The 25,441-nt window shown below is 41.4% G+C and overlaps 2 protein-coding genes across 2 annotated transcripts in view; one reads left to right on the top strand and one right to left on the bottom strand.

The window, feature by feature from the left end:
- Positions 1 to 3,772, bottom strand: LOC120612540 (small integral membrane protein 10-like protein 2A). Its single transcript, XM_039875091.1, has 2 exons — positions 2,955 to 3,772; positions 1 to 2,018 (listed from the first exon to the last, which is right to left on the bottom strand). Exon 1 carries the CDS (start codon positions 3,595 to 3,597, stop codon positions 3,361 to 3,363), a length of 237 nt encoding a protein of 78 aa, XP_039731025.1. The 5' UTR covers positions 3,598 to 3,772; the 3' UTR covers positions 1 to 2,018; positions 2,955 to 3,360.
- The window catches only part of CT55 (cancer/testis antigen 55), a 24,497-nt gene continuing 2,651 nt past the window's right edge, over positions 3,596 to 25,441 (top strand). Inside the window, exons 1-4 of the mRNA XM_039875698.1 lie at positions 3,596 to 3,651; positions 11,696 to 11,748; positions 13,960 to 14,144; positions 22,717 to 22,861. Of these exons, the coding sequence (XP_039731632.1) occupies positions 3,596 to 3,651; positions 11,696 to 11,748; positions 13,960 to 14,144; positions 22,717 to 22,861 (439 nt within the window). The remainder of the gene's footprint in view (positions 3,652 to 11,695; positions 11,749 to 13,959; positions 14,145 to 22,716; positions 22,862 to 25,441) is intronic.

Raw genomic sequence — 25,441 nt, forward strand, 5'->3', positions numbered from 1 at the left:
CAGGAGGCCTCCAGTTTAATTTTATTTTTTTGAACTCAAGGACTTTTTTTTTCAACTTAGACAGCAAGATTTGACAACAGCAGAAACAAGAACATTTCTCTGACCAGATTGTGCTGACCAGTACAGAGTTCACACACACAGAAAAGTGAAAGTCATCTTACATGGGTTGGTGTCTCTGATTTTATACAAGTTCCGCTGCCTGGAAAACAGACTGCAAATAAATAAAGTGCATTGAGAACCGATCAAGCAGCTAGGGTCCAGTGGGGTGAGGTGGGAAAGGAAAAGCAGCTCACTACTCAAGGCCTAAACGATGAGAAAAGCAGTGGCAGGAACACAGGCTAAGGCCCATTCCCCTTGAGCAGGGACAGCCACAGCAGCTCCACCCAGAGCCACTTCCTGTGCCCCTTGGCATTGGGTGGAGCTTCTCTATCTGTGCGATCAGAGGACCCTGAGGCTCCTATGTACATTTCTCCCTGAGGGCCAGGGCACAGAATCCACGGGGAGCCTTCCTCATGCCATTCTCAGGTCTTCCTCCTCCCCGCCTGACCCAGGAAGAGGCTGGAGCTGGGTTCCAGTTTCCCAGACGGTGAGACCTGGGCTTGAAAGGGGTACATCAGCATATCAGCCCCCAAAAGGACCCTCATCCTGCTCCCCACTCATGAAGCCCGTGCCGCTCTCCTTTCTCTGAGGGTGTCTCCAGAGATACATGGATGGAGTCGGCAGGCTGGCAGACTCCCAGAAGTGGTCCTGGATGGATAGGGTTGGAGTGGAGGAGTTGCCACCAGGACTGCGGGCTCCCGGGAGACTTGGCACAAGGAAGGAAGCCATCCAATCCTGTCTCTGGGAAACTGCAGGGGGCACATGGTGGCTTTGGTCCAGTCTCAGTTCCCTGGGTGAGGCAGGTGATCTTCACCCAGGACCCGGGTTCTAGCTGGGCAGCTGAGAAGGGCAGATGGTATGAGACCGGGCCACTCTGTCCCTGGGGCCACCAGACTGCTGTGGTTTTCAGCCCTGGGAATTCTGAGTGCCTGGGCTGAGAGTAACCAGTGTCAGAGCTGATGTGGGACTGGGGGTGGGTGGTGAGGGCCAGGGTCTCTCTTGACTCCCCTTCTGGACTGCTCCTGGCCACCCTGGTATGCCAGTCGTCAGCAGCACATGCCAGTCCTCCAGGACAAATCCAAGCTCATCCTAGAGGAGTGTCTCCCATGTGATTCTGGGCATGGGTTCAGGCCCAGAGACAGAGAGAGGAGGTCATGCATGGTTCCTAGCCCCATCCCACCCCAGGTTTATCCCTTCACCCTCATGGTTACATCATGTACCCAGAGGCCCCTACCCCCACCCAAACTGAGAACCTTGTGTCTAATTGCTGAGGAGCCCTTGGTCAAGCTTAGGGTAGAGGTGGGCAGACCCAGATCTGTGGGTGTAGACCTCAGCTCCCCAGGGGCTTCTGGGGCTCATCTCAGTTCAGACTGTCCTCCTGGCCTTCCCTTTGACCTCTCCTACCATTCCAAGGAAAGCTAGTTCCCCACATTCCCTACCTAGTACCTCTCTCTCTCTAAGTCCTCTGGGAGCCTTGTGCTCCCCTCCCCCATCACACTGTGCCAGTTGTCTAGGAGAAGACTCGGGGTGGGATGGGGGACTGCAGGCCTAGGGGCAGATTTAGCTCCACCACTCTTTATCTGTATGACTAGGGCAAATGCACCCACCCCCAACCCCCCAGCCCCGCCCAATAGCCAGTTTCTCCAGTCAGTAGGTAAAGAGAATAAAAGTCCCTCATGGTGTTGCTAGGAGATCTCAGTGCCCAGGTGACACGGTCCCCATCCTTCCACATGCCAGCCCTGGATCACTGGGTTACCCCAGACCTTGGGGTCGCTGCCTGGAAGATCACTCATCTCCTCCTTGGTCAGGTGGTTCACTCAGTTGCTCCTGGGAAGCTCTTGGGCCAGGGGTGCCCGTGGGCACGAATCTGACTCTTGAGGCCAGAGAAGGAGAGAGTAACCACATACAAACACCAGTCCCTGGAAGAAAAAAAGAAATGGAGACTTGAGAGTTGCCTCCCCTCCCAAAGAGTTCCCAGTTCCCCAAGTATCGCCTCCTCTACAAGCCCCTACTGCATCTGCTCTCTCCACCCGAGCCCAAGAGCTGCCCTCTGCTCAAGGAAATCGCCATTTTCCAGATTCTTTGGGTCCACAGGGGGATGCTGGAGGCCATCAGTGCTGGAGGATGGCATTCTGTTGCACCGGGAGGGCTGGAGGGAGCATGGCGGAGATGGGGTAAGAGTAAGACTGTGGGGGTGGGGGTAGGGACGAAGGTGTCTTTCCTCTTCTCCCCTGCCTCCCATGCAGAGCTTGGGAGGATGCCCTCAGAGAGGAGAGAGCGCAAAAGGGGCAGCAGGGGCAGGCAGACAGAAGCCCCCGCCCTCCAGCCGGGAAGACAGGGTGCAGGGAGCTGCAGAGAGCCCAGGGGCCTGAGAGCTGAGAAGGAGACAGATCTGCGGTTTGGCCAAGAACACAACCATCCTTTATGGCTTCCTACCCAGGAGGTAGAGAAGGCTGGCAGCATCTTTTCTCTTCTAGGGCCTCCCCGGGGGCCACCCCAGCCCATTCCCTCCCATTTCCTCTGGCTCAGGTGACTCCATCGCGGCCTCTGGGGAAAGAGGGGCGGGGACTGGGTCGTGGGCAGGCGGGACGCCCTGGTCTCTGTTGGTGATGGGCTGAACCTCTGATATGCACGATGCACAAGCCACCGCCGTCCCTCACCCCCATCTTGGAATCGTGACAAGGGGCTCGGAGAGCCTGCGGAGGCTGTGCCTGCCTCTGCTCGGCTCTGGAGCTCTCTGCACTGGCTTCTTCGGGTCCCTTCCATATTTTCCCCAAACCCCCAAAGGGTCTGGACGTCTAGATGTCACGGCAACCGCTCCCTCCAGCCCGCAGGTCCAACCTTTGGCCGCCTACCTTTTAGGTCAGGCCCAGTCAGAGCAAGTCCCTGCAGCACAATTTCTTCCTTCTGGTTTCCACCTTCGGCCAAGGTGAGGCAACAGGTCAGCCACACTCAGATAATTTCCTCGAGCTCGAGGGAAAAGGCCCGTTTTGTGAGTTCCCGTGCAATCCGGCACCGGCCGTGACGCGTGTGTGCGGGTCACGGCTGGGTCCGGGGCTCAGTGGGCTCGGTGGCTCGGTGGCCGGCGTCCTCCCGCGGAGGTCTAGGGTGCAGGGGCCCAGGGCGCCCCGACTCCGCCCCCTGCAGCGTCCCGGCTACCCGGGCGACCCCGCCGTCCTCCATGCCGGCGCCCCTAGTCGCGCGGGCGTGCGAGAGCGCGGGCGCGGGACCCTCCGGACTCGCCGCTGTGGCCACGGGCGCTCACTCGATCCGCACCTGCAGGCGGACGTTGAGCATCACCGAGGCCACGACGTAGAAGTAGGGGAAGTTCATGCGCAGCCGCCAGGCCAGGTCGAAGAAGGTGAGCAATGTGCGCGTGAGCCCCTTGCAGAAGGCGTGGTAGGAGCCGCGGGTCGCAGCCGAGCGCGACAGCCGCACCGCCAGGCCCGACAGGGCCGCCGCCGCCGCCGCTGCTGACAGAGCCGCCGACGCAGCCATGGGCCTGGCAGGCGCAGGCCCCGCCGACCCGCAGGAGCGCGAGCGGGCTGGCAGGTAGACGGGAGGCCTGGAGCTCCAGCCGGCCCCCGGCGCTCTCGTCCGACCCTGTCCCGCCTCGGTCTCCGAGCTGCTTGGACTTGGTCAGCCGCCCCCGCCGCAGCCACTGTCCCTCCTCCTCCCACCTCCTCGCTCGCGCAGCTCCGCCCCTGCCGTATCCACGCCTTTTCCCGAGAGCCACAGATCTGCAGTAGCAGATATACCCCGCCTGCGGCACCCGCACCTCTGGCATAGCCCCGCCCATGGCACTACCCCGCCAGCAACCCTGGGCTCGTAAGAGCAGAGATGGAAGGCCTGAGCCCATTGGAAGGCCTTGCTGCCCTGGAGGGAAGTGGAGGGCTGGTGCGTCTGGATGGCTGTGCTGATTTTGTACAGAAGGCCCATCCGAAGGCCCCGCACGTTCAAACCATCCCCCACTGTCTTTTGCAGAGCCTTTGTAGCTTTGGGAACATCATTTTACTACAGACTGCAATTCATCTACACCAGGGAATTAACCAATTTTACAGAAACTCCAAGTTATTGGATGATTTCACCTACAAGTTGTTGTCATAGCCTGAGCCCTGTGGGCAGGTCACAAAACCAGGAAGAGGCCTATCTATGACTGGATCTCAAGTCTTAATTTGAGCCAGCCGTATAACACTATCAGGAGTAAGGATGAATACTGTTAAGAGGCAAGTGGGGAAGTGAAATATTCTGATTTGGTCTGACTCACCTTGAAACCAAATCCTCTCCATTGGTTGCCTGGAAGTGCCCAGGAAATTACCCTTCTCTCATTTGATTCCTTTTCAAGTATTTATTGAACACTGATTATCTACCAGCCTTTGTTCTAGGTACTGGAAGCACAGCAGAGAACAATAACAAAATCCTTGCCCACAAGGTGTTAATATTTAAGTTGGGGGGAGACATACAATACATTTGTAAATCAATAAATAAGATTTTGCAGCTGGTAACCAGGAACATCAAGAAAATATAGCAGGAGTATGTGATAGAATGTTACACAGTAGAGGAAAACTTTTATAGAATTTGGTCAGGGAAAGCAACTCTAAGGAGGTGACATTCAAGCTGAAATCTGACAGACTATGGGAAGGAAATAGCCATGGGAATTTAGAAGAAGAGCTGTTTAGGCTGAGGGAACAGCAGTCACAAAGGCATTGAAGTTGATTCCGCCTAGGGACTGTTGATGAGTTCAACTGCCCTCTGGCTCTTTTATGATTACACACACACACACACATACAGGTCAGTAAGATAGGTGGATACACACAATGAAATAGTATGCTGTAGTTGGAAGTAAGAGACTAAATATACACACGGCAACATAGATGTGTCAAAAATGTACAGATGAAAAAAGTAAGAAATAGGATGAGATCTACATAGCAAAACACCATTTCGATAAAATGAGAGTAAATTCATGGGACATTGGAAGCCAGCTTTTTCACTGTCAGAAAAAGAAATTACAAATAAGCAAGAAGGAGATTAAGAATGAACCCTGTGGTGCTGAACTTCACTTCGAAAAAAAGGCCGAATAGTCTGCCCTTTTATGAATCATTCAACATTTATATATCTAAGCATCCCCTCTTCCTAGAGTTATTAGGTGCTTATTATGTACCAGGCACTGTCCTAGAAGCTGGGCTGTTGATGGACATATGGGTTATTTCTAGTGCTTTGTCAGTACAAAAAGTGCTGTCGCTAACATGCTTATATTTCTCTGCTCATGTACATGGGCAAGGATTTCCCTATGGTATACACTCAGGAGTGGAATCCTGAGTCAAAATGTATGTGCATCTTGATTACTTACCAGCTAATTCTAATTTGTTTTCCAAAGTGTCTGCAGCAATCATATGACTTTCATCAGCAGATAAGAGTTGTATGACCACGTCCTCTCCTATTCTTGTTATAACTGATTAAAATTTTTGCCAGTCTGAGAAATGTGAATTGGCATGTCGCTGTGGGTTTAATCTACATTTATCCAGTTACTGCTGAAACTGAGTATGTTTTCAATGTCTATTGGCAATGTGGTTTTCTCCTCTAAGAATTGCTTCTTTCAAATCTCTTGTCCACTTTTCTGCTGGACTGCTTGGTAGAAATAAAATTGATTTTTACATTGATTTTATATCTAGCATCCTTGCTAAACTCTCTTATTATTTCCAATGATTAATATCTGATTCTTTGTGCTTTCTAAGTAGAAAATCTTATCATCTGTAAAGAATGACAGTTTTCTATCTTCCTTTCCTACCCATATATTGGTTTTTGTTACGTTACAAAGCCTAGTTAAAACTTTCAGTCTCAGGAACTTCCTTGTCTTTATCTTGATCTTAAAGGGATGATGTCGAAGTTTCATTCTGAATAGTTCTTATTCCAAATATCTACTTCCCTAACTCTCTAACCTCCTTCAAGTCCTTGCTCAACTATTATTTTCTTAATGAAGCTTATTCTGACTACCTTATTCTAAAATACAACCTGCCACCCATCCCCAGCACTCCAGAACCACCTACCCTGCTATATTTTTCCATAGCACTTATTACTTTCCAGCATACCATACGTTTTACTTATTTATTGTTTCTAACACTACCCTTTCCTCAACCCATGAGAATGTTAGTTCTACAAGGACCAAATATTTTGTCTCTTTGTTCAAGTGCTCAGAAGAGTATCTTAGTCAACATTCAACAATTAATTAAATGAATGGATAAATATAAAGTATTTGGCAGAGTAACTGGTTGTCATAATTATGTAAGCACTCAATAAATACTAGCGATTAAGAAAAAATTCCATGATTAATTACCACTGGGCTCCATAATAGGTATTGGCCATTCCCAAAATGTTGCATGCCCACAAGAACACACACACACATTATCATTATACGCAAGTACATATATACACACGCAGTATGCATACACACACACACACACACACACACACAAATAATACACACACTTCTTCACTAAGTGAAGGTAATATTTCCTGAGTTTGTTTCTATTTGGTCCCATTCTGCAAGCTCATAATCTCTGCAGGCAGTGTTCCACAACCTGTTTTGAGAGGCAATTGCTGTGATATGGAAGCCCAGGGATGGCAATTTTTTCTGCAGGCAGGTGGTGGTGGTGCCAGTAGAGTTCCTGTAGCTTTCTTGGACTTCACATTCCCCTGTCAATCTCCAGCTCTGGGACATCAGGGAAGCTCTGGCTTTGGCACAGATTCCTACACTCTCCTGACTCTTTGTTGTTACCCATAGCCCTTGACCTTAAACAGATTAGTCAGTTTCTAATTTCAGCATTAGATCTTTTCCTTTTTGAAATGCCTGCAGTGTTTTCTCTTTAATTTGACTAATCCAGGGAGCAAGGCAGACAAGGTTTTGCCTTCATTGAATTTCTAAAGGGGATATGGTCAAGGGACTAGGCAGTTACCATATAGCATGAAGGGTCCATCAGTTAGTTTGTCAGTCAATCAGTCAATAAAAATCAATGAAGGTGTATACCAGAGTCCCAGGCATTGGGACTAACAGCTTGTGCTGAGAAATATGGAGAAATGAGACTCAGTGTCTGGAGTGAAGAGATGTCAAATGAGGAATTAATAAACAATTCAAGGCAATGTGTGTTCATCGGAGACTTTCAGAGTGATGGTGTCTCTGAGCGGATCCAGTGTAAAGGACCCAAAATGAAAGCTGCCAACCCCAGGGCCCACTGGAGTCTTGGGTCTTATTGTGAGAGCAACTAAAGAGTATTAGGTGAGAATCAATTCAGAAATTGCAGAGCAAGGACAGAAAAGAGCTCGAATCAATAACTAAACTTCCACCTTAAGAAACTAGAAAAAGAAGAGTGACCTAAACCCAAAACAAGCCGAAGAAAAGAAATTATAAAGATTAGAGCAGAAATAAATGAAATAGAGAGTAGAAAAACAATGGAGAAAATCAATGAAACCAAAATTTGGTTCTTTGCAATGATCAAGAAAATTGATAAACCTTTAGGTAGACTGACCAAGAAAAAAGAAAAAAGACTCATATTACTAAAATCAGAAATGAAAGAGAAGACATCTCTATCTTTAAAAAAGAGTGTAAGAGAATGCTCTGAACAACTGTATGCCAAAAATTAAATGACCTACATAAAACACTTTCTAGAAAGACAAAAACTATCAAAACTAATTGAAGAAAAAATAGATACTGAATTGCCTATGTTAAGTAGGTGATTACTATGGTATGTGAATTACATCTCAATAAAGCTCCTAAAAAAATTAAAAATAAAACACAAACTCTCATTAAAAAATAGAAAATCTGAATAGACCTATAACAAGAGAATGACAGGTGCAGCGGCCACAAGCCAAGACGCGCACACACAATACCACACACACACACACACACACACACACAAGCCCAAGGTTCAGATTGGCTGATTCACTGTTGAATTCTACAAATCTACCTTTTTTTGTCTGACTTATTTCGCTTACCATTATTATCTCAATATCCATCCATGCTGTTGCAAATGGCAGTGTTTCATCTTTTCTTATGGCTGAGTAATATTTCATTGTATATATGTACCACATCTTCTTTATCCAATCATCTATTGAAGGATATTTTGGTTGTTTCCATGTCTTGGCCACCATGAATAATGCTGCAATGAACATTGGGGTGCATAGATCTTTACAGATAAATGTTTTCAAATATTTTGAGTATATACCCAGAAGAGAGAATGCTGGGTTATATGGTAATTCTATTCTTAATTTTTTTGAGGAACCCCCCATACTATTTTCCATAGTGAAGGTATTATTGGATAGTACACTTGAAACCTATATGATTTTATTAACAAATGTCACCCCAATAAATTTAATAAAAAATTAAAATTAAAAAACTACTTACTATTGTTAGCAAATAATCATGCAAGACTTCTAGCATATATTTTTTAAAAAGAATGAATACCAATGCTTCTATAACTCTTCCAAAAAACAGAAGAGGAGAGAACACTTCTTAGCTCATTCTATGAGATTAGTATTACCCTCATACAAAAACTGGACAGAAACATTACAAGAAAAAAAAATAACCTCAGGCTAGTGTCCCTTATGAATACAGAAGCAAAAATCCTCAAACAGATCTAACATACAAAAGGATTGTATACAATAATTGTATTAGTTGTCTCGGACTGCCATAACAAAGTATCACAGACTGGGTGGCTTAAACAACAGAAATTTATTTTCTCACAGTTTTGGAGGCTAGACATCCAAGATCAAGATGTCAGCAAGGTTGATTTTTTTCTGAGGCCTCTCTCCTTAGCTTGTAGATGTTCATTTTCTCCCTGTGTCTTCATATAGTATTCCCTCTATCTGTAATCTGTGTCAAAATTTTCCCATGTAAGGATACTAGTGATATTGGATCAAGGCCCATCCTAATGACATCATTTTAAATTAATTGCCTTTTTACAGACCCTATCTCCAAATATAGTCACATTCTGAGGCACTGGGAATTAGGACTTCAGCATATGAATTTTATGGGGACACAATTCAGCCCACAACAATGACCATGTGAAATTTATTCTAGGAAAATGAGGTTGGTTAAAAATTAAAATAAATTGATGTTGCACACCATATTAATAGGATAAAAGCCAAAATCACATGATCATCTCAATAGAAAAAGCATGATGTAAACTAACATCCTTTCATGATAAAGTCACCCAAAAAACAGAGAGTAGAAGAGAAATTTCTTAACCTGATAAATAGCTGGGCAGCCACTAGATGCCCTGGATATTAAGCTGTCCAATGTCCAGGGCCAGTTGAAGTCGTGTGCACTGCCCTACACTCAGGAGTCTGGAGCTATTTCCGAGGCTTGTCAAAACCAGATGGTGACAGGTCCAGCCTGCAGCAGCTTTAATGATATTGGTAAAAATAGAAGATGTGATTGTATTTGAGCTGGAGAGGGAGGGCTTTTTAAAAATTTGGTGACTGACGAGGCATAAATGGTCCCCAAGAGAGCAGACTGATAAGGTGTCTGAGTAATGTATCTGAGTCAATGGGTAGTGAGTGGTGAGGATGGTCCAGAGGAGGATACAAGAGTGAGGAACTCTGGCAACCAATGGCCCAAGAGACCTGAGAAGTTGGGAAAACATCCATGAAAAGGGAGATTTGGCAGAGTGCGGAGTAAGGTTTCAGGGCCTGGGTTTCAGAAGAGGCCATTACAGATAGATAAATACTTTCAGTCTCACTTCACCATAGGGTCTAGAGCGCTTGGCTGGCCAGGGCTCCCTGGGGAGAAGACAGGCTGTGTTAGAAGGTGGGTACGTGGGAGCAATGCAGTATATTGCGGGTAGGGGTTCAAGGTGCAGAAAGAAAGCTCTGGCACTAGGCAGCACCTGAAATTCCAGATGGATACTGGTAATAAAAAGAGGCAGGGAAGCTAATTCAGGTCTTTGTCTTAGATCCCAAAACCATAGGGAGCCCTTGACTAGCCAACATCATGTTGAAAGAATAGTACCCACTAAATTATGTCTTTGTGAGATTTGGGAAGTGGATGCCCTGCTTCTAAAACTTTTTCAATCTTGAGGGTAAGTTGGACACACTTGGGTCTTGAATCAGACATAGCTTCTACTGTGACCTGGACATGGGGCTTCTTGGAGCTATACAATGTTTTAGAAACAAATATTTGATGTGGTACATTAAAGACAACCCAAATCCTCATTTAGTATTCTTAATGTGACCATGGTTGCATGGTCCCCCAAATAAAATAGTAGTGATGCAATCCAGACTCCCTGCATGGCACTACATGACCTGACCCTCTTCACCTAGCCATCCTCACTTAAAAGTGTCTTTCAGGACCATAATGAGTACTTTGCATGAGCCCCAGTTTGCCCCAGCTTCAAAGCAGAGTGGGGCACAGCCTATGTTTTGAGGCCCAGGTAGATATGAAAGTTTGGCTTTTCTATGATATTATGATGTGAATGAAAAAGGGTCTCTATAATAAATCTGACAAGCTCAGTAACCAAAAGTAACCTCACAGGGTGATCTGATCACAAATTCCTAACTGGGCAGGCCATCATGGTGAATAGTAACACCTCAGACCTATAACTTCCCTAGTAAAAGGTTCCTCTTTGCCTTAAGCAAACCCTGTCCATTGTCCTTGTGCAGCTAGGTTAAAACACCCTTGAAATGCCAGAGTAATTCTTTTTTTTTCAGACCCCTGGAGACCACCGTCAAGGGAGTACACAATCTTATTAACTACCCTATAATCTAATAATAGAGATTTCCCCATCTTGCTTTTTTCTCACTTTCATGTAATGTTCCATAAATTCCCTCTTTAATTCCAAATATGTAAAAAGAACTGCAAGGCTGTCATTTGCAGAAGCATTTGAGATCTTCTTTCCTGGCATGTTGTCAGTTTGGTTCAAATAAACTTATAAAAATTCTCTAAGGATTTGGACGTTCTTATGTCAGCAATAATATAATTTAACATTGAACAGAAAGTAGTTGCTTACAGTTTACTATTGAACTATCTGTGGAGTGGGGCTGTTGTGGGGTAGGTGGGTGGAGAGCACCTAGAGGCAAAAGAAAAGAACTCGGGCACTGAGGCGTGGGGACTCCACACCTGGGAGCCTGCCTGCATCCTCCTGGGAAGTCGCTGCACCAGCTTTCAAGACAAGCATCACGCCCTCCCCTCAGAAGCCCACAGAGGAGACCCTCTAACCAAGAAATGTGAAAAGGGGTCGGCCTGGACGTGATTTCCCGTAAGTCACCACTTTTCCCTTTTTGCCTGTGGTGGGAGGAGCCGCAGAGTCCTGCTCGCTAGCCCGCCGCATCTCGGTGGCAGCCGCAGAGCGCACTACGCCCCTATTGGTTGGATGGTGAATGAGCACTCAGAACATTAGATCTCCTCAGTTGGCCGCCATGGCCAAGGCTTGTGTGACCCACTCTGATTAGAAGTTGGATGGTGGCGCAGAGGAGCAGGCACGACTTCTGAGAAAGGACTAGACTCAGAAGCAAGTCTCGGGGCACCTAGTGTCACGGGGGTCCCGGACCACCCTAAAGACAGGACCATGCTTCGGTTTATTTCCAGGGCTCTTGCTTTCTGTAGGAGAGTGGACTCATCGGAGGCTAAGAAAGAGCAGCATCTGAAGCTCTTGGAAGGTACTCAACTTATCCTTTCCTCCCCGGAGGCCTGAACCTAGAGGCATGCCCCACTCCTGGTTCTGGGCCACTAGGGCTGAGAGGGTAACGCCATCTTGTGTGGGGTCGGGACGTATCCGAGTTTCTGAGCCCCTGGGATTTTCAAATCCAAAGTAGCGAAGGTGTAGACAGAGAAGGCCCTTGGGGTGCTGTGCTCCACTCTTGCATTTCCTCAGATGCCTTTGGTACATACATTGTGCACATATTATATGAATGTGCAGCAGATTCCTCTCCGTATTTCCAGTAGAGGGCGTCGCTCTGAGGAGAGGGTGCGTTTGGTTTTGTTTCACAAACGCGCATGTGTTTTGGAGCCAAGGGGACAGCCATGTACGTGTCGCCCCTAGGAAGGCAGGGGCCGTGTCTATCCTGCTCACCTTTGGATCCTACAAACCTGCCGCAGAGTCTGGCACTGAGTGGATGACTCAAGGGACACTGCGAAGGTGTCATTTTGTTGGCGGGAATCTGTTAAAATATGGGGTTTGGTGGGGAGGGGACGCGTCCCTGCTGTGAATCGCATTAATTCTAACGTGTGTCCAGAACTTGTCTGTGCCAAGCCCTGGGCTCAGCGCCTTAAGGGCCTTCACGACATTTAATCCTCAAAAAACTCCCACGAGAGACGTCACAGCATTGTCAAGTCCATTTTACAGCCTGGTCAGGGAGACGCAACCAGGGAGAGGGGGCACAGCGCTAGTCCCACCCAGACCGTGAGCCAGCAGCCCTTTCCTGACCTCTGTGCTCCCACCCGCCAGGCGCCTCGTCCCAGGGGAGTACATTCACAGTGTGCTCGGGATGGCAGTTTGGAAGCCAGTCCTCTTTGGACAGCATTCTTCTCCCAGCAGAGACCCAGGCCTTCCTGGTGTCAGAGTCTCCCTGCAGCTTCTCTGCCAGTGGCATTGAACCCCTGCAGAGGTAGTGGAGACTTTGCAAAGTTTACCATCAAAGACTGCTTCTTAACTTTTATGTAAAATCTCTCAGTACAGCGTCTACTAATTATTCTTACTTTTACCAATGGGACAACACAGAAGAATCTTTGACATATTTCCATGTTCCTAAGTGACAGTTGTCACTCTGGTCTCTTCCACTTTCTTGTATTTTATGATTTCACCTAACAAATTTGACTTTTTTTTCAAATGATCAGGATTTTCTTGGCTTCGGTTTACATTAGTTACTATAATCAAGATTTCCCCCAGCCATCTTGTCAATTCACCCAAATCTTTGGGGAAACACCTAAAGTGTTGTGGTTCATGTTGTGGGCTGTACAGGCTGACTCACTAGGTTCAGATCTTAAATTATGGCTTACTAGCTGTGTTTGTTCAGAAATAAATAAATAAATAAACCTGAGTGTTTCAGATGCACATTTGGGCTAGATTTAAATCCCCAGATTTCTTTATGAGCTTTGTCTGGTGAGATGTTTAAAAATCTCCAGGTACTGCGGCTTTTGTTGATAATGATGAAATTATATAACAATAATGGATGCTTAAAGACTGTCTAGATGCAGATACCATAACAACAACTAATATATATGCTCTTGACTGTGGGAGATATTCATAGTTCTAAGCAGTTGACATGAATGTGCCAGTTAATATTTTTAATAACCTTTTACCCCAGCTTCATGGAGGTATAATTGGCATATAACATTGTGTAAGTTTAAGGTGTACAAAATGATGATTTGATATATGTATATATTGTGAAATAAGACTAGTTAAACCTCCATCACCTCATATAATTATCTTATTTTTTTGTGGTGAGAACATTTAAGATCTACTCTCTTAGGTAGACATTGTTATTGTCCTGGTTTAACATATCAAAAGAAATTCAGTGAGGTTAAGAAATGTGCCCAGGTTTACACAGATGGTGAGAGGAAGAGCTATGATTCAAAGCTAGGCAGTTTTGCTCCAGACTCAGCGCTCTTCACTTCAGAGCCACTGCCTTGGGCATGGAACCACTGTGCTTGTTATAGAGAGAAATGGTGGAACCAACATTATAACCTAAGCATTCTGCCTGTGCACTTAACCACTATGTTCTACTGTCATTGTCATCTGTAGCACAAATCTTGCCCAGTTTATTTCCAGATTTAGATCATTATCTACCATATCTTCTTCTGGTAAGGCTTATTTATAGTGGATGTTTGCTTTTGAGATTAATGAAACCTTTTGTTTACCCATCTTGTAGGTGACACCACCTTAAAAACTGTGCAGGGAGTCGTGACAAAATTCTGTAGTGATTATGGCTTCATTGATCATTTGATCTACTTTAGTAGTGATGTTGTGACTGACGGTGTGATTCCAAAGGTTGGACAAAAAGTTACTGCAATTGTGGAAGAAGATAAAATATCTCATGAACTGAAAGTGATCAAAGTAAGATTAATATGAGTTTGGGGACTGTCTTTATTCCTGGGGGACTTTCAACCTTGCTTCTATTTATTCAGCCTCTGAGGTGACCTGGTATAATGAATGTCAAGTGGAATTTAAAGTCCAATTCACTGGATTGTATGGGGTATTTGTTCTCATCTTTGGAGTAGTTTCTGTTTACAAAAGTATAAATTATATATCTATTCTTCAGCATGTAAAAGTATGGTTTACAATGATTATTAGAGTCTACACTATTGTGAAAACTTCCTTTTTTCAACTGAGTAAACAATTCTTGTATTTGTTGAAATTGCTAGGTGAACAGACATGGCATTTTAATCACTTTTAAAAACAATTTCATTGAGATACAATTTACATACCATAAGATTCTCCACTTTTAAGGTTCAATGACATTTTTAGTAAATTTAGTCATGCAACCTTTATCTCGGTACAGATATTTACGATTTTAATAGGTACAGTAGTCTTCTTTTATCCACAGTTTTGCTTCCTGCAATTTCAGTTATGTGTGTTGAACCATGGTCCAAAAACATTAAATGGAAAATTCTGGAAATAAACAATTCATAAGTTTTCAATCTCTCACCATTCTCAGTAGCGTGATGAAATCTCACACTGTCCTGCTGCCCCGCCCGAAATGTGACTCATCCCTTTGTCCACTGTCCCCACACTATAGACTCTCCCTGCCCATTAGTCGCTTAGTAGCCTTCTCGGTTATCAGATCGATGGTCACAGCATCACACTGCTTATGTTCAAGTAACCTTTATTTTACTTAACATCGACACCAGAGCACAAGTGTAGTGATGCTGGCAATTCATATATGCCAGAGAGAAGCCATAATGTGCTTCCTTTAAATGAAAAGGTGAAAATTTTCAACTTAATTAGGAAAGAAAAGAATTGTATGCTGAGGTTGCTAAGATTTATAGTAAGAATGAGTTTTCTATGTGTGAAATTGTGGAGAAGGAAAAAGAAATGCATACTAATTTTACTGGTACACCTCAAACCGTGGAAGTCATGGTCACTGTGTATGATAAGTGCTTAGTTAAGATGGAAAAGGCATTAAATGTATGGGTGGAAGACGTAGACAGAAAATGTGTTCCGATTGATGGCAAGGTGTTGCACTAGAAAGCGTTGAGCTTATATGAAGACTTAAGCAAGGAATCCTCCAAAACAAGTGACACCAGGTTGTTTACTGCAAGTAAGGGTTAGTTGCACAGATTCAGGAATAGGTTTGGACTGAGAAATATAAAAAATACTGGAGAGGCTGTGTCTGTTGACAAATAAGCTGCTGCCACATTTCTAGCAGAGTTGAAGAAGTTGATTAGGATTTGGTAGTATTCGCGGTTTCAGGCATCCACTGGGGGTCTTGGAACATATCCCACAGGTATGGGGCAACTAATGTATAATCAAATTATGCTTCAGCTTTATTGTACAAATTGACACTGTGAAACTGCCTGTTTATGAATATTGACAAGGATGGAAATATTGTCAATCTTTGAAATCTCTGCCAATCTGAAAAATGAAAATCTGTCTCATAATTGTATTTTGCATTTCTTTAAGTGTTGTTGAGAGTAGATCAATTTCTGTTTTCTTGGAGTTATTTATCTATTAGGAACATTATAGCTATTTGTATGTCTTGGAAACTAGAGCTTTGTTAGGAAATTTATCATATGAACATTTAGCTAATATTTCCTACAAGACTATTTTTCAACTTTGTGGAGTTTAATTTTTATATAGTATAAATGTGCCCATTTTGTTCCCGTGGCTTTTTGGTTCAATAAAAATCCTTACAAAGGCTCATTCTACGTCATAATTTACACAAATATTCACTTGTTTTCTTCTGAAAGTTATTTATTTACATCTAAATATTGAGTCTGCCTGGAATTGATTGGGGTATAGCAATAGAGGGAAGGATCTAGATCTTATTTTGTTAATAGCTACCCTCTTATCCCCATACCTTTAATGGAACAACTTGTTAAACAAAAATATTTTATGGCCAAACTTTTTCTGAAAGAAAGGTTTTATTGAGCCAAATGTTGGCCAGAAAAGGACTAGGTTGTGGGGCATGAAGTATAAACCACCAGCACGGCATAGCCAGGTGGAAAAGACATGTCTGCTGTCCTGGAGTTGACAGACTTTTATACATTATGTTTTGGGAAAGAATGACGTAATTAAGTTGTTTTGAAAGAATTTACATTGGCTACAGGTAAAGGGAATGGGGAAAGGTAAAGCAGGGGCAGTTCTATAGTAGGTGCACAGTCCTTAAAGAAGAAAAATTTACTACTTTTTGTTGGTTGCAGGCGGTGGTCTTGAATATTTGTGCATATGCAGGATGCTGTGGCATCTAGTAGTTGGGTAATAGATGCCTGGAGGTTTATTAGAAGCTCCAACACACTTGCAGGAATGTGAGCAGTCTTTTGTTGGTTGCTCAACAGCTATTAACTACTTAACTATTCCTGTATTGTTCTCTCACTCTTTGGCTGATGTAATTTAATTTAGAAAATCTCTGAATTTTTCTCTTGTCAACCCACTTTTTCCTTACAGAGTTGAAATGCCACTTCTTTCATGTGCTACATTCTTATAGGCATTTGAAACTGTGGGGACATCCTGTTGTATTCATTTGATTGTGTTATCTTGCCTTGAAGGTATGATCAAATGATTTGAATTACCGAAGCATTATAACACATTTCAATGTTTGGGAGCTTCGTTTCCCTGCCAAAAATTTGCTTAAGGTTTTGGGGTTTTCCTGCATCAATTTAGAAACATTGTGTTTAGTTCCCCGATTTCCAGTCACAACAATCTCAGTACCCAATGGGATTTTGAAATTGGGATGATTGAGTTTATAGATTTATTTTAGGGAGGGCTGACCTAATGATAATTGTTTTTTCCTCCGAAAGGCATGCCTCTCCTCTTACATGCTTCTGAATCATTTTATACTTTTCTTCCAATAGGTTCTGTATATTTCTTGCTAATTTTATTTCTTAGATTTTTAATATTTTTGTTTCATTGTCAATATATATTTTTACTTAAATTATTGATTTAACTTTTAAAAGTAAACTTTTAATTTTAGGATAATTTAAATCATTGTCACTATATTTATATATTATTTGTTCAAACCAATTTTGTCTCCTATATAGTAAAGTATTGATTTTTGTTATGTAATTTGTTAGATAGCAAACTTACTGAACTCTTCATCCCTTTCTTAAATGGTCGAGATGCACTTTATTATTATTACTATTATTTAGATAGCATTATCAATTAAATGCTCAATATAAACTTTCTCTAAATTTGAAAAGTTTTATATACACATAAAATCATACATAAATAATTCAAACTCCAGAGGATTATAAAATGGAAATTAAAAATCACCATTCATGCCATCCTGGGCAACTTTTATTCCTGAGGTATGGTGATTTTTTGTGGTTTTTACTTTTAGAAATAGAATCCCTCTTCTTGTAGGCATCTGGATATCATGAATAATATTCTTATACTCTTTTTTGACTTAGCAATACTGTAATCGAGTGAAAGCTTGAACTGCTTGCCGCATAACAGCCAATAAATAAGTCAAGTGACAAAGAGTTGGGGCAAGGAAAGTGACTTTATTCAGAAAGCTAGCAAGCCAAGAAGATGGTGGAACATCTTGAGAAAGTACAGAATTCTTTTATGTCAGGGGAAGTGGGGAAAGAGGAGGTGTAACAGGTTGGGAGTTGATTGATGACCACAGACATTTGGACGTCAGCAAGTATCTGAGGGGGATGGTGAAACTTCTTTGCTTTTGGTCAACAAACTCTGGTTGCTGTGGTCCCAGTCACAAGATTTCTGTAAATCTTTTGATAATCATATTTTTGTACATACCTTTCCTATCTCCTAGGGGAGGTAGTTTCGAGCAGGGTGGTTGTTTCAGAAATTCCTAGGCTACAGGTTAGATTCTTTTAATGATTAGCCTATCTATGTACAGGACTAAGCAGAAGTTGCTAACCGACATGTTATGGGAACTGGACAGGCTGCAGCAAAATGGAGTCAGAAAGACTGATTATTTTATTCAATTACAGTATTTGCCAATATTTATTGACTTTGTATCATGAAAGATGTGGAATTCAGCTAAATTGCATTATCCACTTCTCTATTCCCTTTTATCAGTATTGTATTAATTTAAAAAAGAATGTGCACATTCTTTTTAATTCTTTTGTATGTTACCACTGTAAGTTCAAAATCAACAATGACAGTTAATTTTTTGACACGTATAATAAGAAAGAGTATGATTTCAGGATATTAAAAGAGTATCTTAATGTTAAAAATATAGCATTTATGTTTATTCAACACTGGTTGGCCCTTTCAAATAGATTGTCATCAATTTTTAAGATTCCTGTCAATTTTAAGGTATATCAATAATTTTATAATGGAAATTTTTAGTATACATAGGTTGTGGCTGTCCTCTTGATTTCAGAAATGTTAAAATGTGGAAAAAACGGGCATCTTGAAATACAAGAAAAACTGGTTGTAACCCTTATCTGATTTTCATTTTATTGGAATGCATGATACTAACAGAGGCATTGAAATATCTTAGTTATGTTAAAGAAGTGTCCTCTGTATTACATTTCTTGATTGTTTTTGAGAATGAGGGATGATACATTTTTCAAATATTTTTCAGCATTCTCAAGATATCCATCTAGTTTTTCTTTCCTTTGCACTCTTGATATGGAGAAAATATGAATAATTTTCCTAATATTGAGCCATTCTTTATGTAAATGATCCTCATTTGGTTATTATCTCTAATTTTTGTAATGTCCTGCTGGATTTGCTTGCTTACCTTTTATTTAGATGTTTGCATTTCCATAAGTGGAATTGATCTATAGCTGTGTCTTTTTTGTTATTGTTATCAGTTTTTGGAGTCATGTTTTATTGCATTTATAAAAGAATCGGGAGCTTTTCTTCATTCTTTATATATTTGCACAATTGGAATTATATACTCCATGAAGATTATAAAGAAATTATCTATCAAGCCACTTTAGGACTGACACTTCATGGAGGATAGGGTTGGGTAGCTTTTCATTCTCTTCCAAAGTTAGTCTTTTTTTGTTGTTTTTTAAACCAAACCTTTTCTGACATTATTGAGTATCTCTTCTCTTTCTGTATTTTCGGTTATTTCTCTTTTAAGGGCCAATATCTATCAGCATTTAAACATGCTGAAATCTTGGCTCACAAAATACAAGTCCTGGCTCTCAAGACAGCTTTTTCTTTTAGCTTCCCCTCTTCTTTTTGTAAGCAAGACAACTTGACAGAATTGTCTGTCTATTACCTTCTCTTCCTGTCATGGGTCATTCCACTTAAATCTAACTTCCTCATCCACTTACCCACCATGAGCCCCAAACTACCCTTGCTCAGGTATGTGGAAACCTCTTGTCAAGGATTGTGGAAGGCGAGCTCCAAGCTTTGCCTATTTTGACCCCGCTGCAGCTCCTTACCCAGAGGACCCCCACATCTGCTGCCCCTCAGTCCACATGGATGGCTTCTTCTCTGGTGTTTGTCTCAAGTCAAGGATCCTGGTAACTAATGATGTGATTTTTTAAAATTCAATTTAGATTTTAGATAGACTAAAAGATGATCTGTGTTTGAGGGAGAGAAAGATGGTCCAAGATGGTGGAGCATGGTGAGAGAGAGTGAGATTAGTAGATGATGAGGGCACAGAGGAAGAGATCATGAAGGGCCTTGTAGATTGGGATAAGCAATTTGAAATTTACTTGAAGTGCAGCAGGAATCCATTAAAATATTTAAAACAGAGAAAAGACAAATTTCATGCATCATTAAAACTAAACTGCTGTGTGGAGAAAGGATGGTATTAAGTGAAAAGGGAAGCAGAGGGGTGACATAGAATGTTTTTGCAGTATTGTAGATGTAAAATGCTAGTGGCATGGATTAGAGTGTTAGGAATAGAGATGATGAGAAGTGGTCATACCACAGGCATATTTTGAAGATATCGATATGACTTGCTGATTGATTGCATGGGTATGTGAAAGAAAGTGAAGAGAGTTAAGGGTTCTGCCAGGGGTTTTGTGGTAAACTGGATTGCCATTTTCTGAGATGGTGAAGATGGGAGGAGTGCAGTTTTGGGGGGAAGTTTTAGACATGTTAAATTTTGTACATGCTACGCTTGAGATGCTTATGGGACATCCATGTCTGTAACTTAGCATAATCAGTTCAGGGACAGGAAACAGGAGAAGGACCTAACAAAGGAGGCTGAGATGGAGCCATTCCAAGAGAGGATGGTCACACAGAAGCCAGACAAAGTATTTCAAGAAGTAGGGAGTGGTCAACTGGATCAAATGCTAAGAGACTGAGTGATGAGAGCATGGAAAATTGACCATTGGATTTTGCAACCTGGAGGTTGCTAGTGATCTTAAGATCAGTTTCAGAGGCATGTTGGGGATAAAAGCCTGATCAGAGAGGAATGAGGAGAGAATGGGAGATGCAACAGTGAGTATACATGATTCTTTAAATATCTTTTGCTGGGAGAAAGAGCAAAGAAATGAGACTGAAAGGGAAATAAAATCAAGGGAGGTTTGTTGATCTTTTTTTAAAGATAGGAGAGTCTAGAGTTTGTTTACCTGTTGATTCATTAGAAAGAAAAATAGTTCATGTAAGAGGAAGAGAAGCAATAACTGTAGGAGCAAAGTCTACATGGAGGCAAGAGGGAATGGTACCGTGTGCCCAGTGGAGGGGTCGGCCTTGAGTTAGGGCTTGGACTGCCTTCCACTGTTATAGGAGGGAAGGCAGATAAAACCAGGACAGATGCCAGAAGTTAATATATGAGTTCCTATCCAGAAGCCTTTATTTTCTTAGAGAAATACTTGTGTTTACTGATTTTGCATTAATGAAAATAAAATATTTGTGGAATTAAAAAAATAAAATAATGATGTTATAGTTTTGAGGTGTAAGTAGTTTCAGATTGTAGGAAGGTACATTTCCTAGGTAAGACAGTGAGTTAGTATGGCGTCAGGGAACAGAGAACACGGAGGTCTTATGGATCATTCACTTGGATGTTGGCAGAAGTGGTGGTTGAGAGATAGTTGGGAGTCGGGTGCTTCATTCCTCAAGAACATAAATGAGGGAGAAATAACTTAGAGATTGGCACTGGAAACTGGAAAGCCATGAATAGAAAAATGGGAATAGGCCATGAACTAGTCTATTCAGAAAACAAACATGAAAATGAGTTTACACTTCCATAGATCAAGTTTACATTAGCAACATTTGAACAAGAAATTTCCCTCCTAAGAGTTTATCCTACAGAAATAAATCAGGCAATTAGGCAGTGTATTAGAATATAAGCCAAATATTCAACTATATAGAATTTAGTTTATAAATTATGGCACTTACATTCAGTGGGATTCCATCTTATCTTCTAAAGTAATATTTCAGCACTCTGTTGACATATGTGTGATCATTTGGTGATACATTAATAAAAATATTAATTTTTTTCCTTAAAATAGTGCATACATATTTATGCATAGTAAAAACATCTAGAACAGGGTAAATACCAGAATATAGTCGATGTTTATCTTTAGATAGGTGGTAGACTTATAGATTATGTATAATTGGTTTTTGCTTTTTTCTTCACTGTATATTTTTTTTGTGTAATGAACATGTATTATTTGCATAGTAAGAAAAAAATACATACAGGCCATTATACTTCCAATAATAAAAGTTTTGACTTGTCTTTTTTAGTGTCACCTCCCCTTCCTCTGTTATTTTCCCAGTTTATTTCATGCTTTGTCCCTCAGGTGCTCTGATCTGGAATCTTATGTTTTCCTTTCTTGTTCCTCTAACTTACATGTGTCTTCTTTCCTCCCTACCACTGTCCTCAACCATACCTCCATTTGCTAGGTAAAAATCTTTGTTTTCTTTCACAGCCCAGGTCAAATGCCACTTTCTCCAAGAAGTTGTCCTCTATTTTCTCACTCCGAAATTCTCTCCCTACTGGAAATTTCTGGAAGCCAATTTTTGCACTTATTTTTACCATTTGTCACTATTTGCTTTGAATTAGTTATTTTTGTCTTGTACTATCCTTTGAGAATTCCTGGAGGGCAGGAATAGTATATCTTTTATCTTTAAATCTAATAGTATCAGTGCATAAATCTGATTGGTGCACAAATAATATTTTCAGACACATTTTAAAGATATGACAGTTGTACAAGACAAAGAGTGAACCCTCATTTAAATTATGGATTTTAAATATATTGTATCAATATTGGTTTATCAATTGAACAGATGTACCAATTGAATAAATACGAGATGCTAGTAATAGGGGAAACTGAGGGCAGCAAAGAGGAATATATGTGAACTTTCTGCTCAATTTTCCTAAACTGCTCTAAAGAATAAAGTAAAAAAGATATGAAACTCAGGCATTATTTTGTCATCTCATGTCTATGATGCATTTGTCAGGTGAAATATATTCACCACTGTTTATTATAGTTATTTAAACCATTTCTCGAACAACAATGATTTAAGCACATGTTTCTGATTTTTAAACTTTTGTTATGTTTGAAATAACTGTTTCTTTATCTCATAGGTGGATACTTTCTGTGATAACTACCATGACGATGGACTGTCAGACTCCTGTACTAAAGTTTCACTTGGCTGTATTACCTCTTTAATGGAAGGTGCTGACTGCATTAGACATACAGCTTACTTCTCTGTAGATGTTGTTTGTAAAGGTACAATTTACGTTTTTAAATTTTTAAAATTAGGTTTTGCCTATTTTTCAGTTTTATGGATTGGATTTGGAGATGGTTACAGGCATCATTTCTAGGGTCAAATTTAGAACACGCTTATTTGGTGAGAGGAGTTTAGTGCTAGAACTACTTCTCCAGTCCGTAGGTGGAAAGAGAGATGGATCCAAAGCAGAGGTAGAGGGATTTACTGCTGCACAATAGTGAATTGAAGTAATAACCTCAATTTATATAGGGTGAAAGAGAGAAAAAGTAAATTAAAAAGACCTGAGCGCCTAATTAGTCATACTTAGAATTGTCAGAATAGCTGCTGTTAATCTGATTATGAAACCCAATGAAAATGGCAAAAAATATTCCAATTTAAAATATAATAGGATTCTAAGAAGGAAAATTTGTTAAATTTTTTGTCCCACTTAAATGGGGAGATAGTATATTTTCTTATTGCTGTTCATTCAACAAATATTTGAGATTCTTGCTCTGTTCCAGGTACTATTTTCATAATATTTGCATTCTAATTGAGGTAGACCTCAGACAATCAGCAAGTAAGCCGGAAAAAAAAAAGTTAGATCATTTTCTGCTCTCCAGGATTTGAACAAGGTACTATGATAGTAAAACTGGAGTAGAGTGGTTTGGGGGTTTACTGTAGATAGCAGATTAGGAAAAGCCTCTCTGAAGAGGTAACACTTAAGCTGAGACCTAAAAGATAGGAAGGAGCCAGCTGGGCATGATACTCCAATCATGGAAGAGTCATTGTAAAATTTCTGAGGTGGAAAAATCTTGGCATTCCCCAGGACCTGAAGGGAAGACAGATGGCTGGAGTGTGGTGAGTATGTGTGGTATGACTTGAATGAGGGATAGTATAAAATGAGATTATAAATGCCAGTAGGATCCAGATGATGTAGAATTTGGTACTGTGTTAAGTACATAATTTATACTATCATATTTAATCCTATCAGGAACCTTCTGAGGCAACTTTGGCATGGTCAGTTCTAATAGGATGGTATAGATTTAAACAAAAGCAGTCGTAAGTAAGTTGAGGAATGAGCGGGAGGTGAATATATGCAGACCAAGGAATAGTGGTTTTATGTAAACCTAACTCAGAGTATCTCGCATTTTCCAGTGGTCCCGCCAACTTAATAACCTGGCAGAATCTTGCCATTATTGGGCTGTGGCATAGGCCATGGCATGACTAAATTGGTCTACCAAGTGGTCGGCTGGGCCAGCAGAATCTGTTACTTCTGTCGTTACCTGAGACTGGTTGGAGTTAACTGTTCCTAGACACTCATGTCCAAGGACACTTTGTTTTATCATCTAGCACTCTCCATGTGGTTCTTGGAGGGAAAAATTAGTTATCTTGTGTCTGGAAAGAGTTTGGAAAAAAGAGATTATTGCTGATTGTAGTTTAGAGTTTGCCATGTTAGTGAGAACTCTGTTAACTGCAATGGAAATTGCAGTCAAAGTTTATCGCCCTAGCTTAAGTTTATGTATTTTTATTAAAGTTTTTAAACATACAGAAAATTTGAAAGGATTTTATGGTGAACAACCATATAATTACCACCTGGAATTTACCATTGATTTTATTATACTTGTTTTACCATGTATCTATCCATATATTCATCATTCTTTTTGTCCATCAATGTATCTTATATTATTGATATATTTGAAAGTAAAATACAAACATTTATGTAGTGTCTCCTGAATACTTCAACATGTGTATCAGCAACTCAAGTTCAATATGTTTGTTTTTTTCTGAGTTTCTTTGAGTTTTGACAACTGCATGTACCTAAACATTACCCTCATGTCCTTCCCCAGTCAGTCCCTATCCCCACCTCCCAGGAAAACACTGCTGGGTTTTTTTCATCATAGATTTAATTTGCCTATCTAGAATTTTATATAATGGTGCTGTCTAGAATTTTATGTAATGGAATCAGACATATATATTCTTTTGTGTAAGACTTTTTCGCTCAGACAAATATTTTTAGATTCATCTATGTTGTTGCATGTGTTTGTGTTGAGTATGTTGGAAAACCTAAAAGGAAATTTTGCCAGAGTTCATTCCATTATATTGAATATATCAGTTTCTCCATTTTCCTATTGAAAGTCATGCTGGCTGTTATCAGCTTTTGGCTATTATGAATAAAGCTGCTAAAAAATGTTTTTATACAAGTCTTTTGGTGGATCTATGATTTTGTTTGTCATGACTAAATGCTTCAAACTAGGACTGAAATTGCTGAGTCATACTTTCAGGGGAAACATAAATCTAAGGAACCACGGGTTGAAATTTTAGACAGAGTGCACTAGAAAGGTTTCACTGAAAAAGTAAATTTTCAGAAAAGACCTGAAGGAGCAATAAGGATGTGAGCCACATAGGAATTTATAGGTCATTGTAAGGATGTGGCCTTTCAGAGGGTATTGAGCAATGATGTGATATGAGGTGAGTTATGTTTCAGGATTTTCACTCTACCAGTCATGTTCAGAACAGGCTATATGAGACAAGGATGGAACTGAGAAGACAAGTTAGGAATCTGTTGCAATAGTCATGTGAGTGATGATGGAGACTTGACT

The sequence above is a fragment of the Pteropus medius genome, unplaced genomic scaffold (genome assembly GCF_902729225.1).
Source record: "Pteropus medius unplaced genomic scaffold, Ma_sr-lr_union100, whole genome shotgun sequence".
Taxonomy (NCBI): Eukaryota; Metazoa; Chordata; class Mammalia; order Chiroptera; family Pteropodidae; genus Pteropus; species Pteropus medius.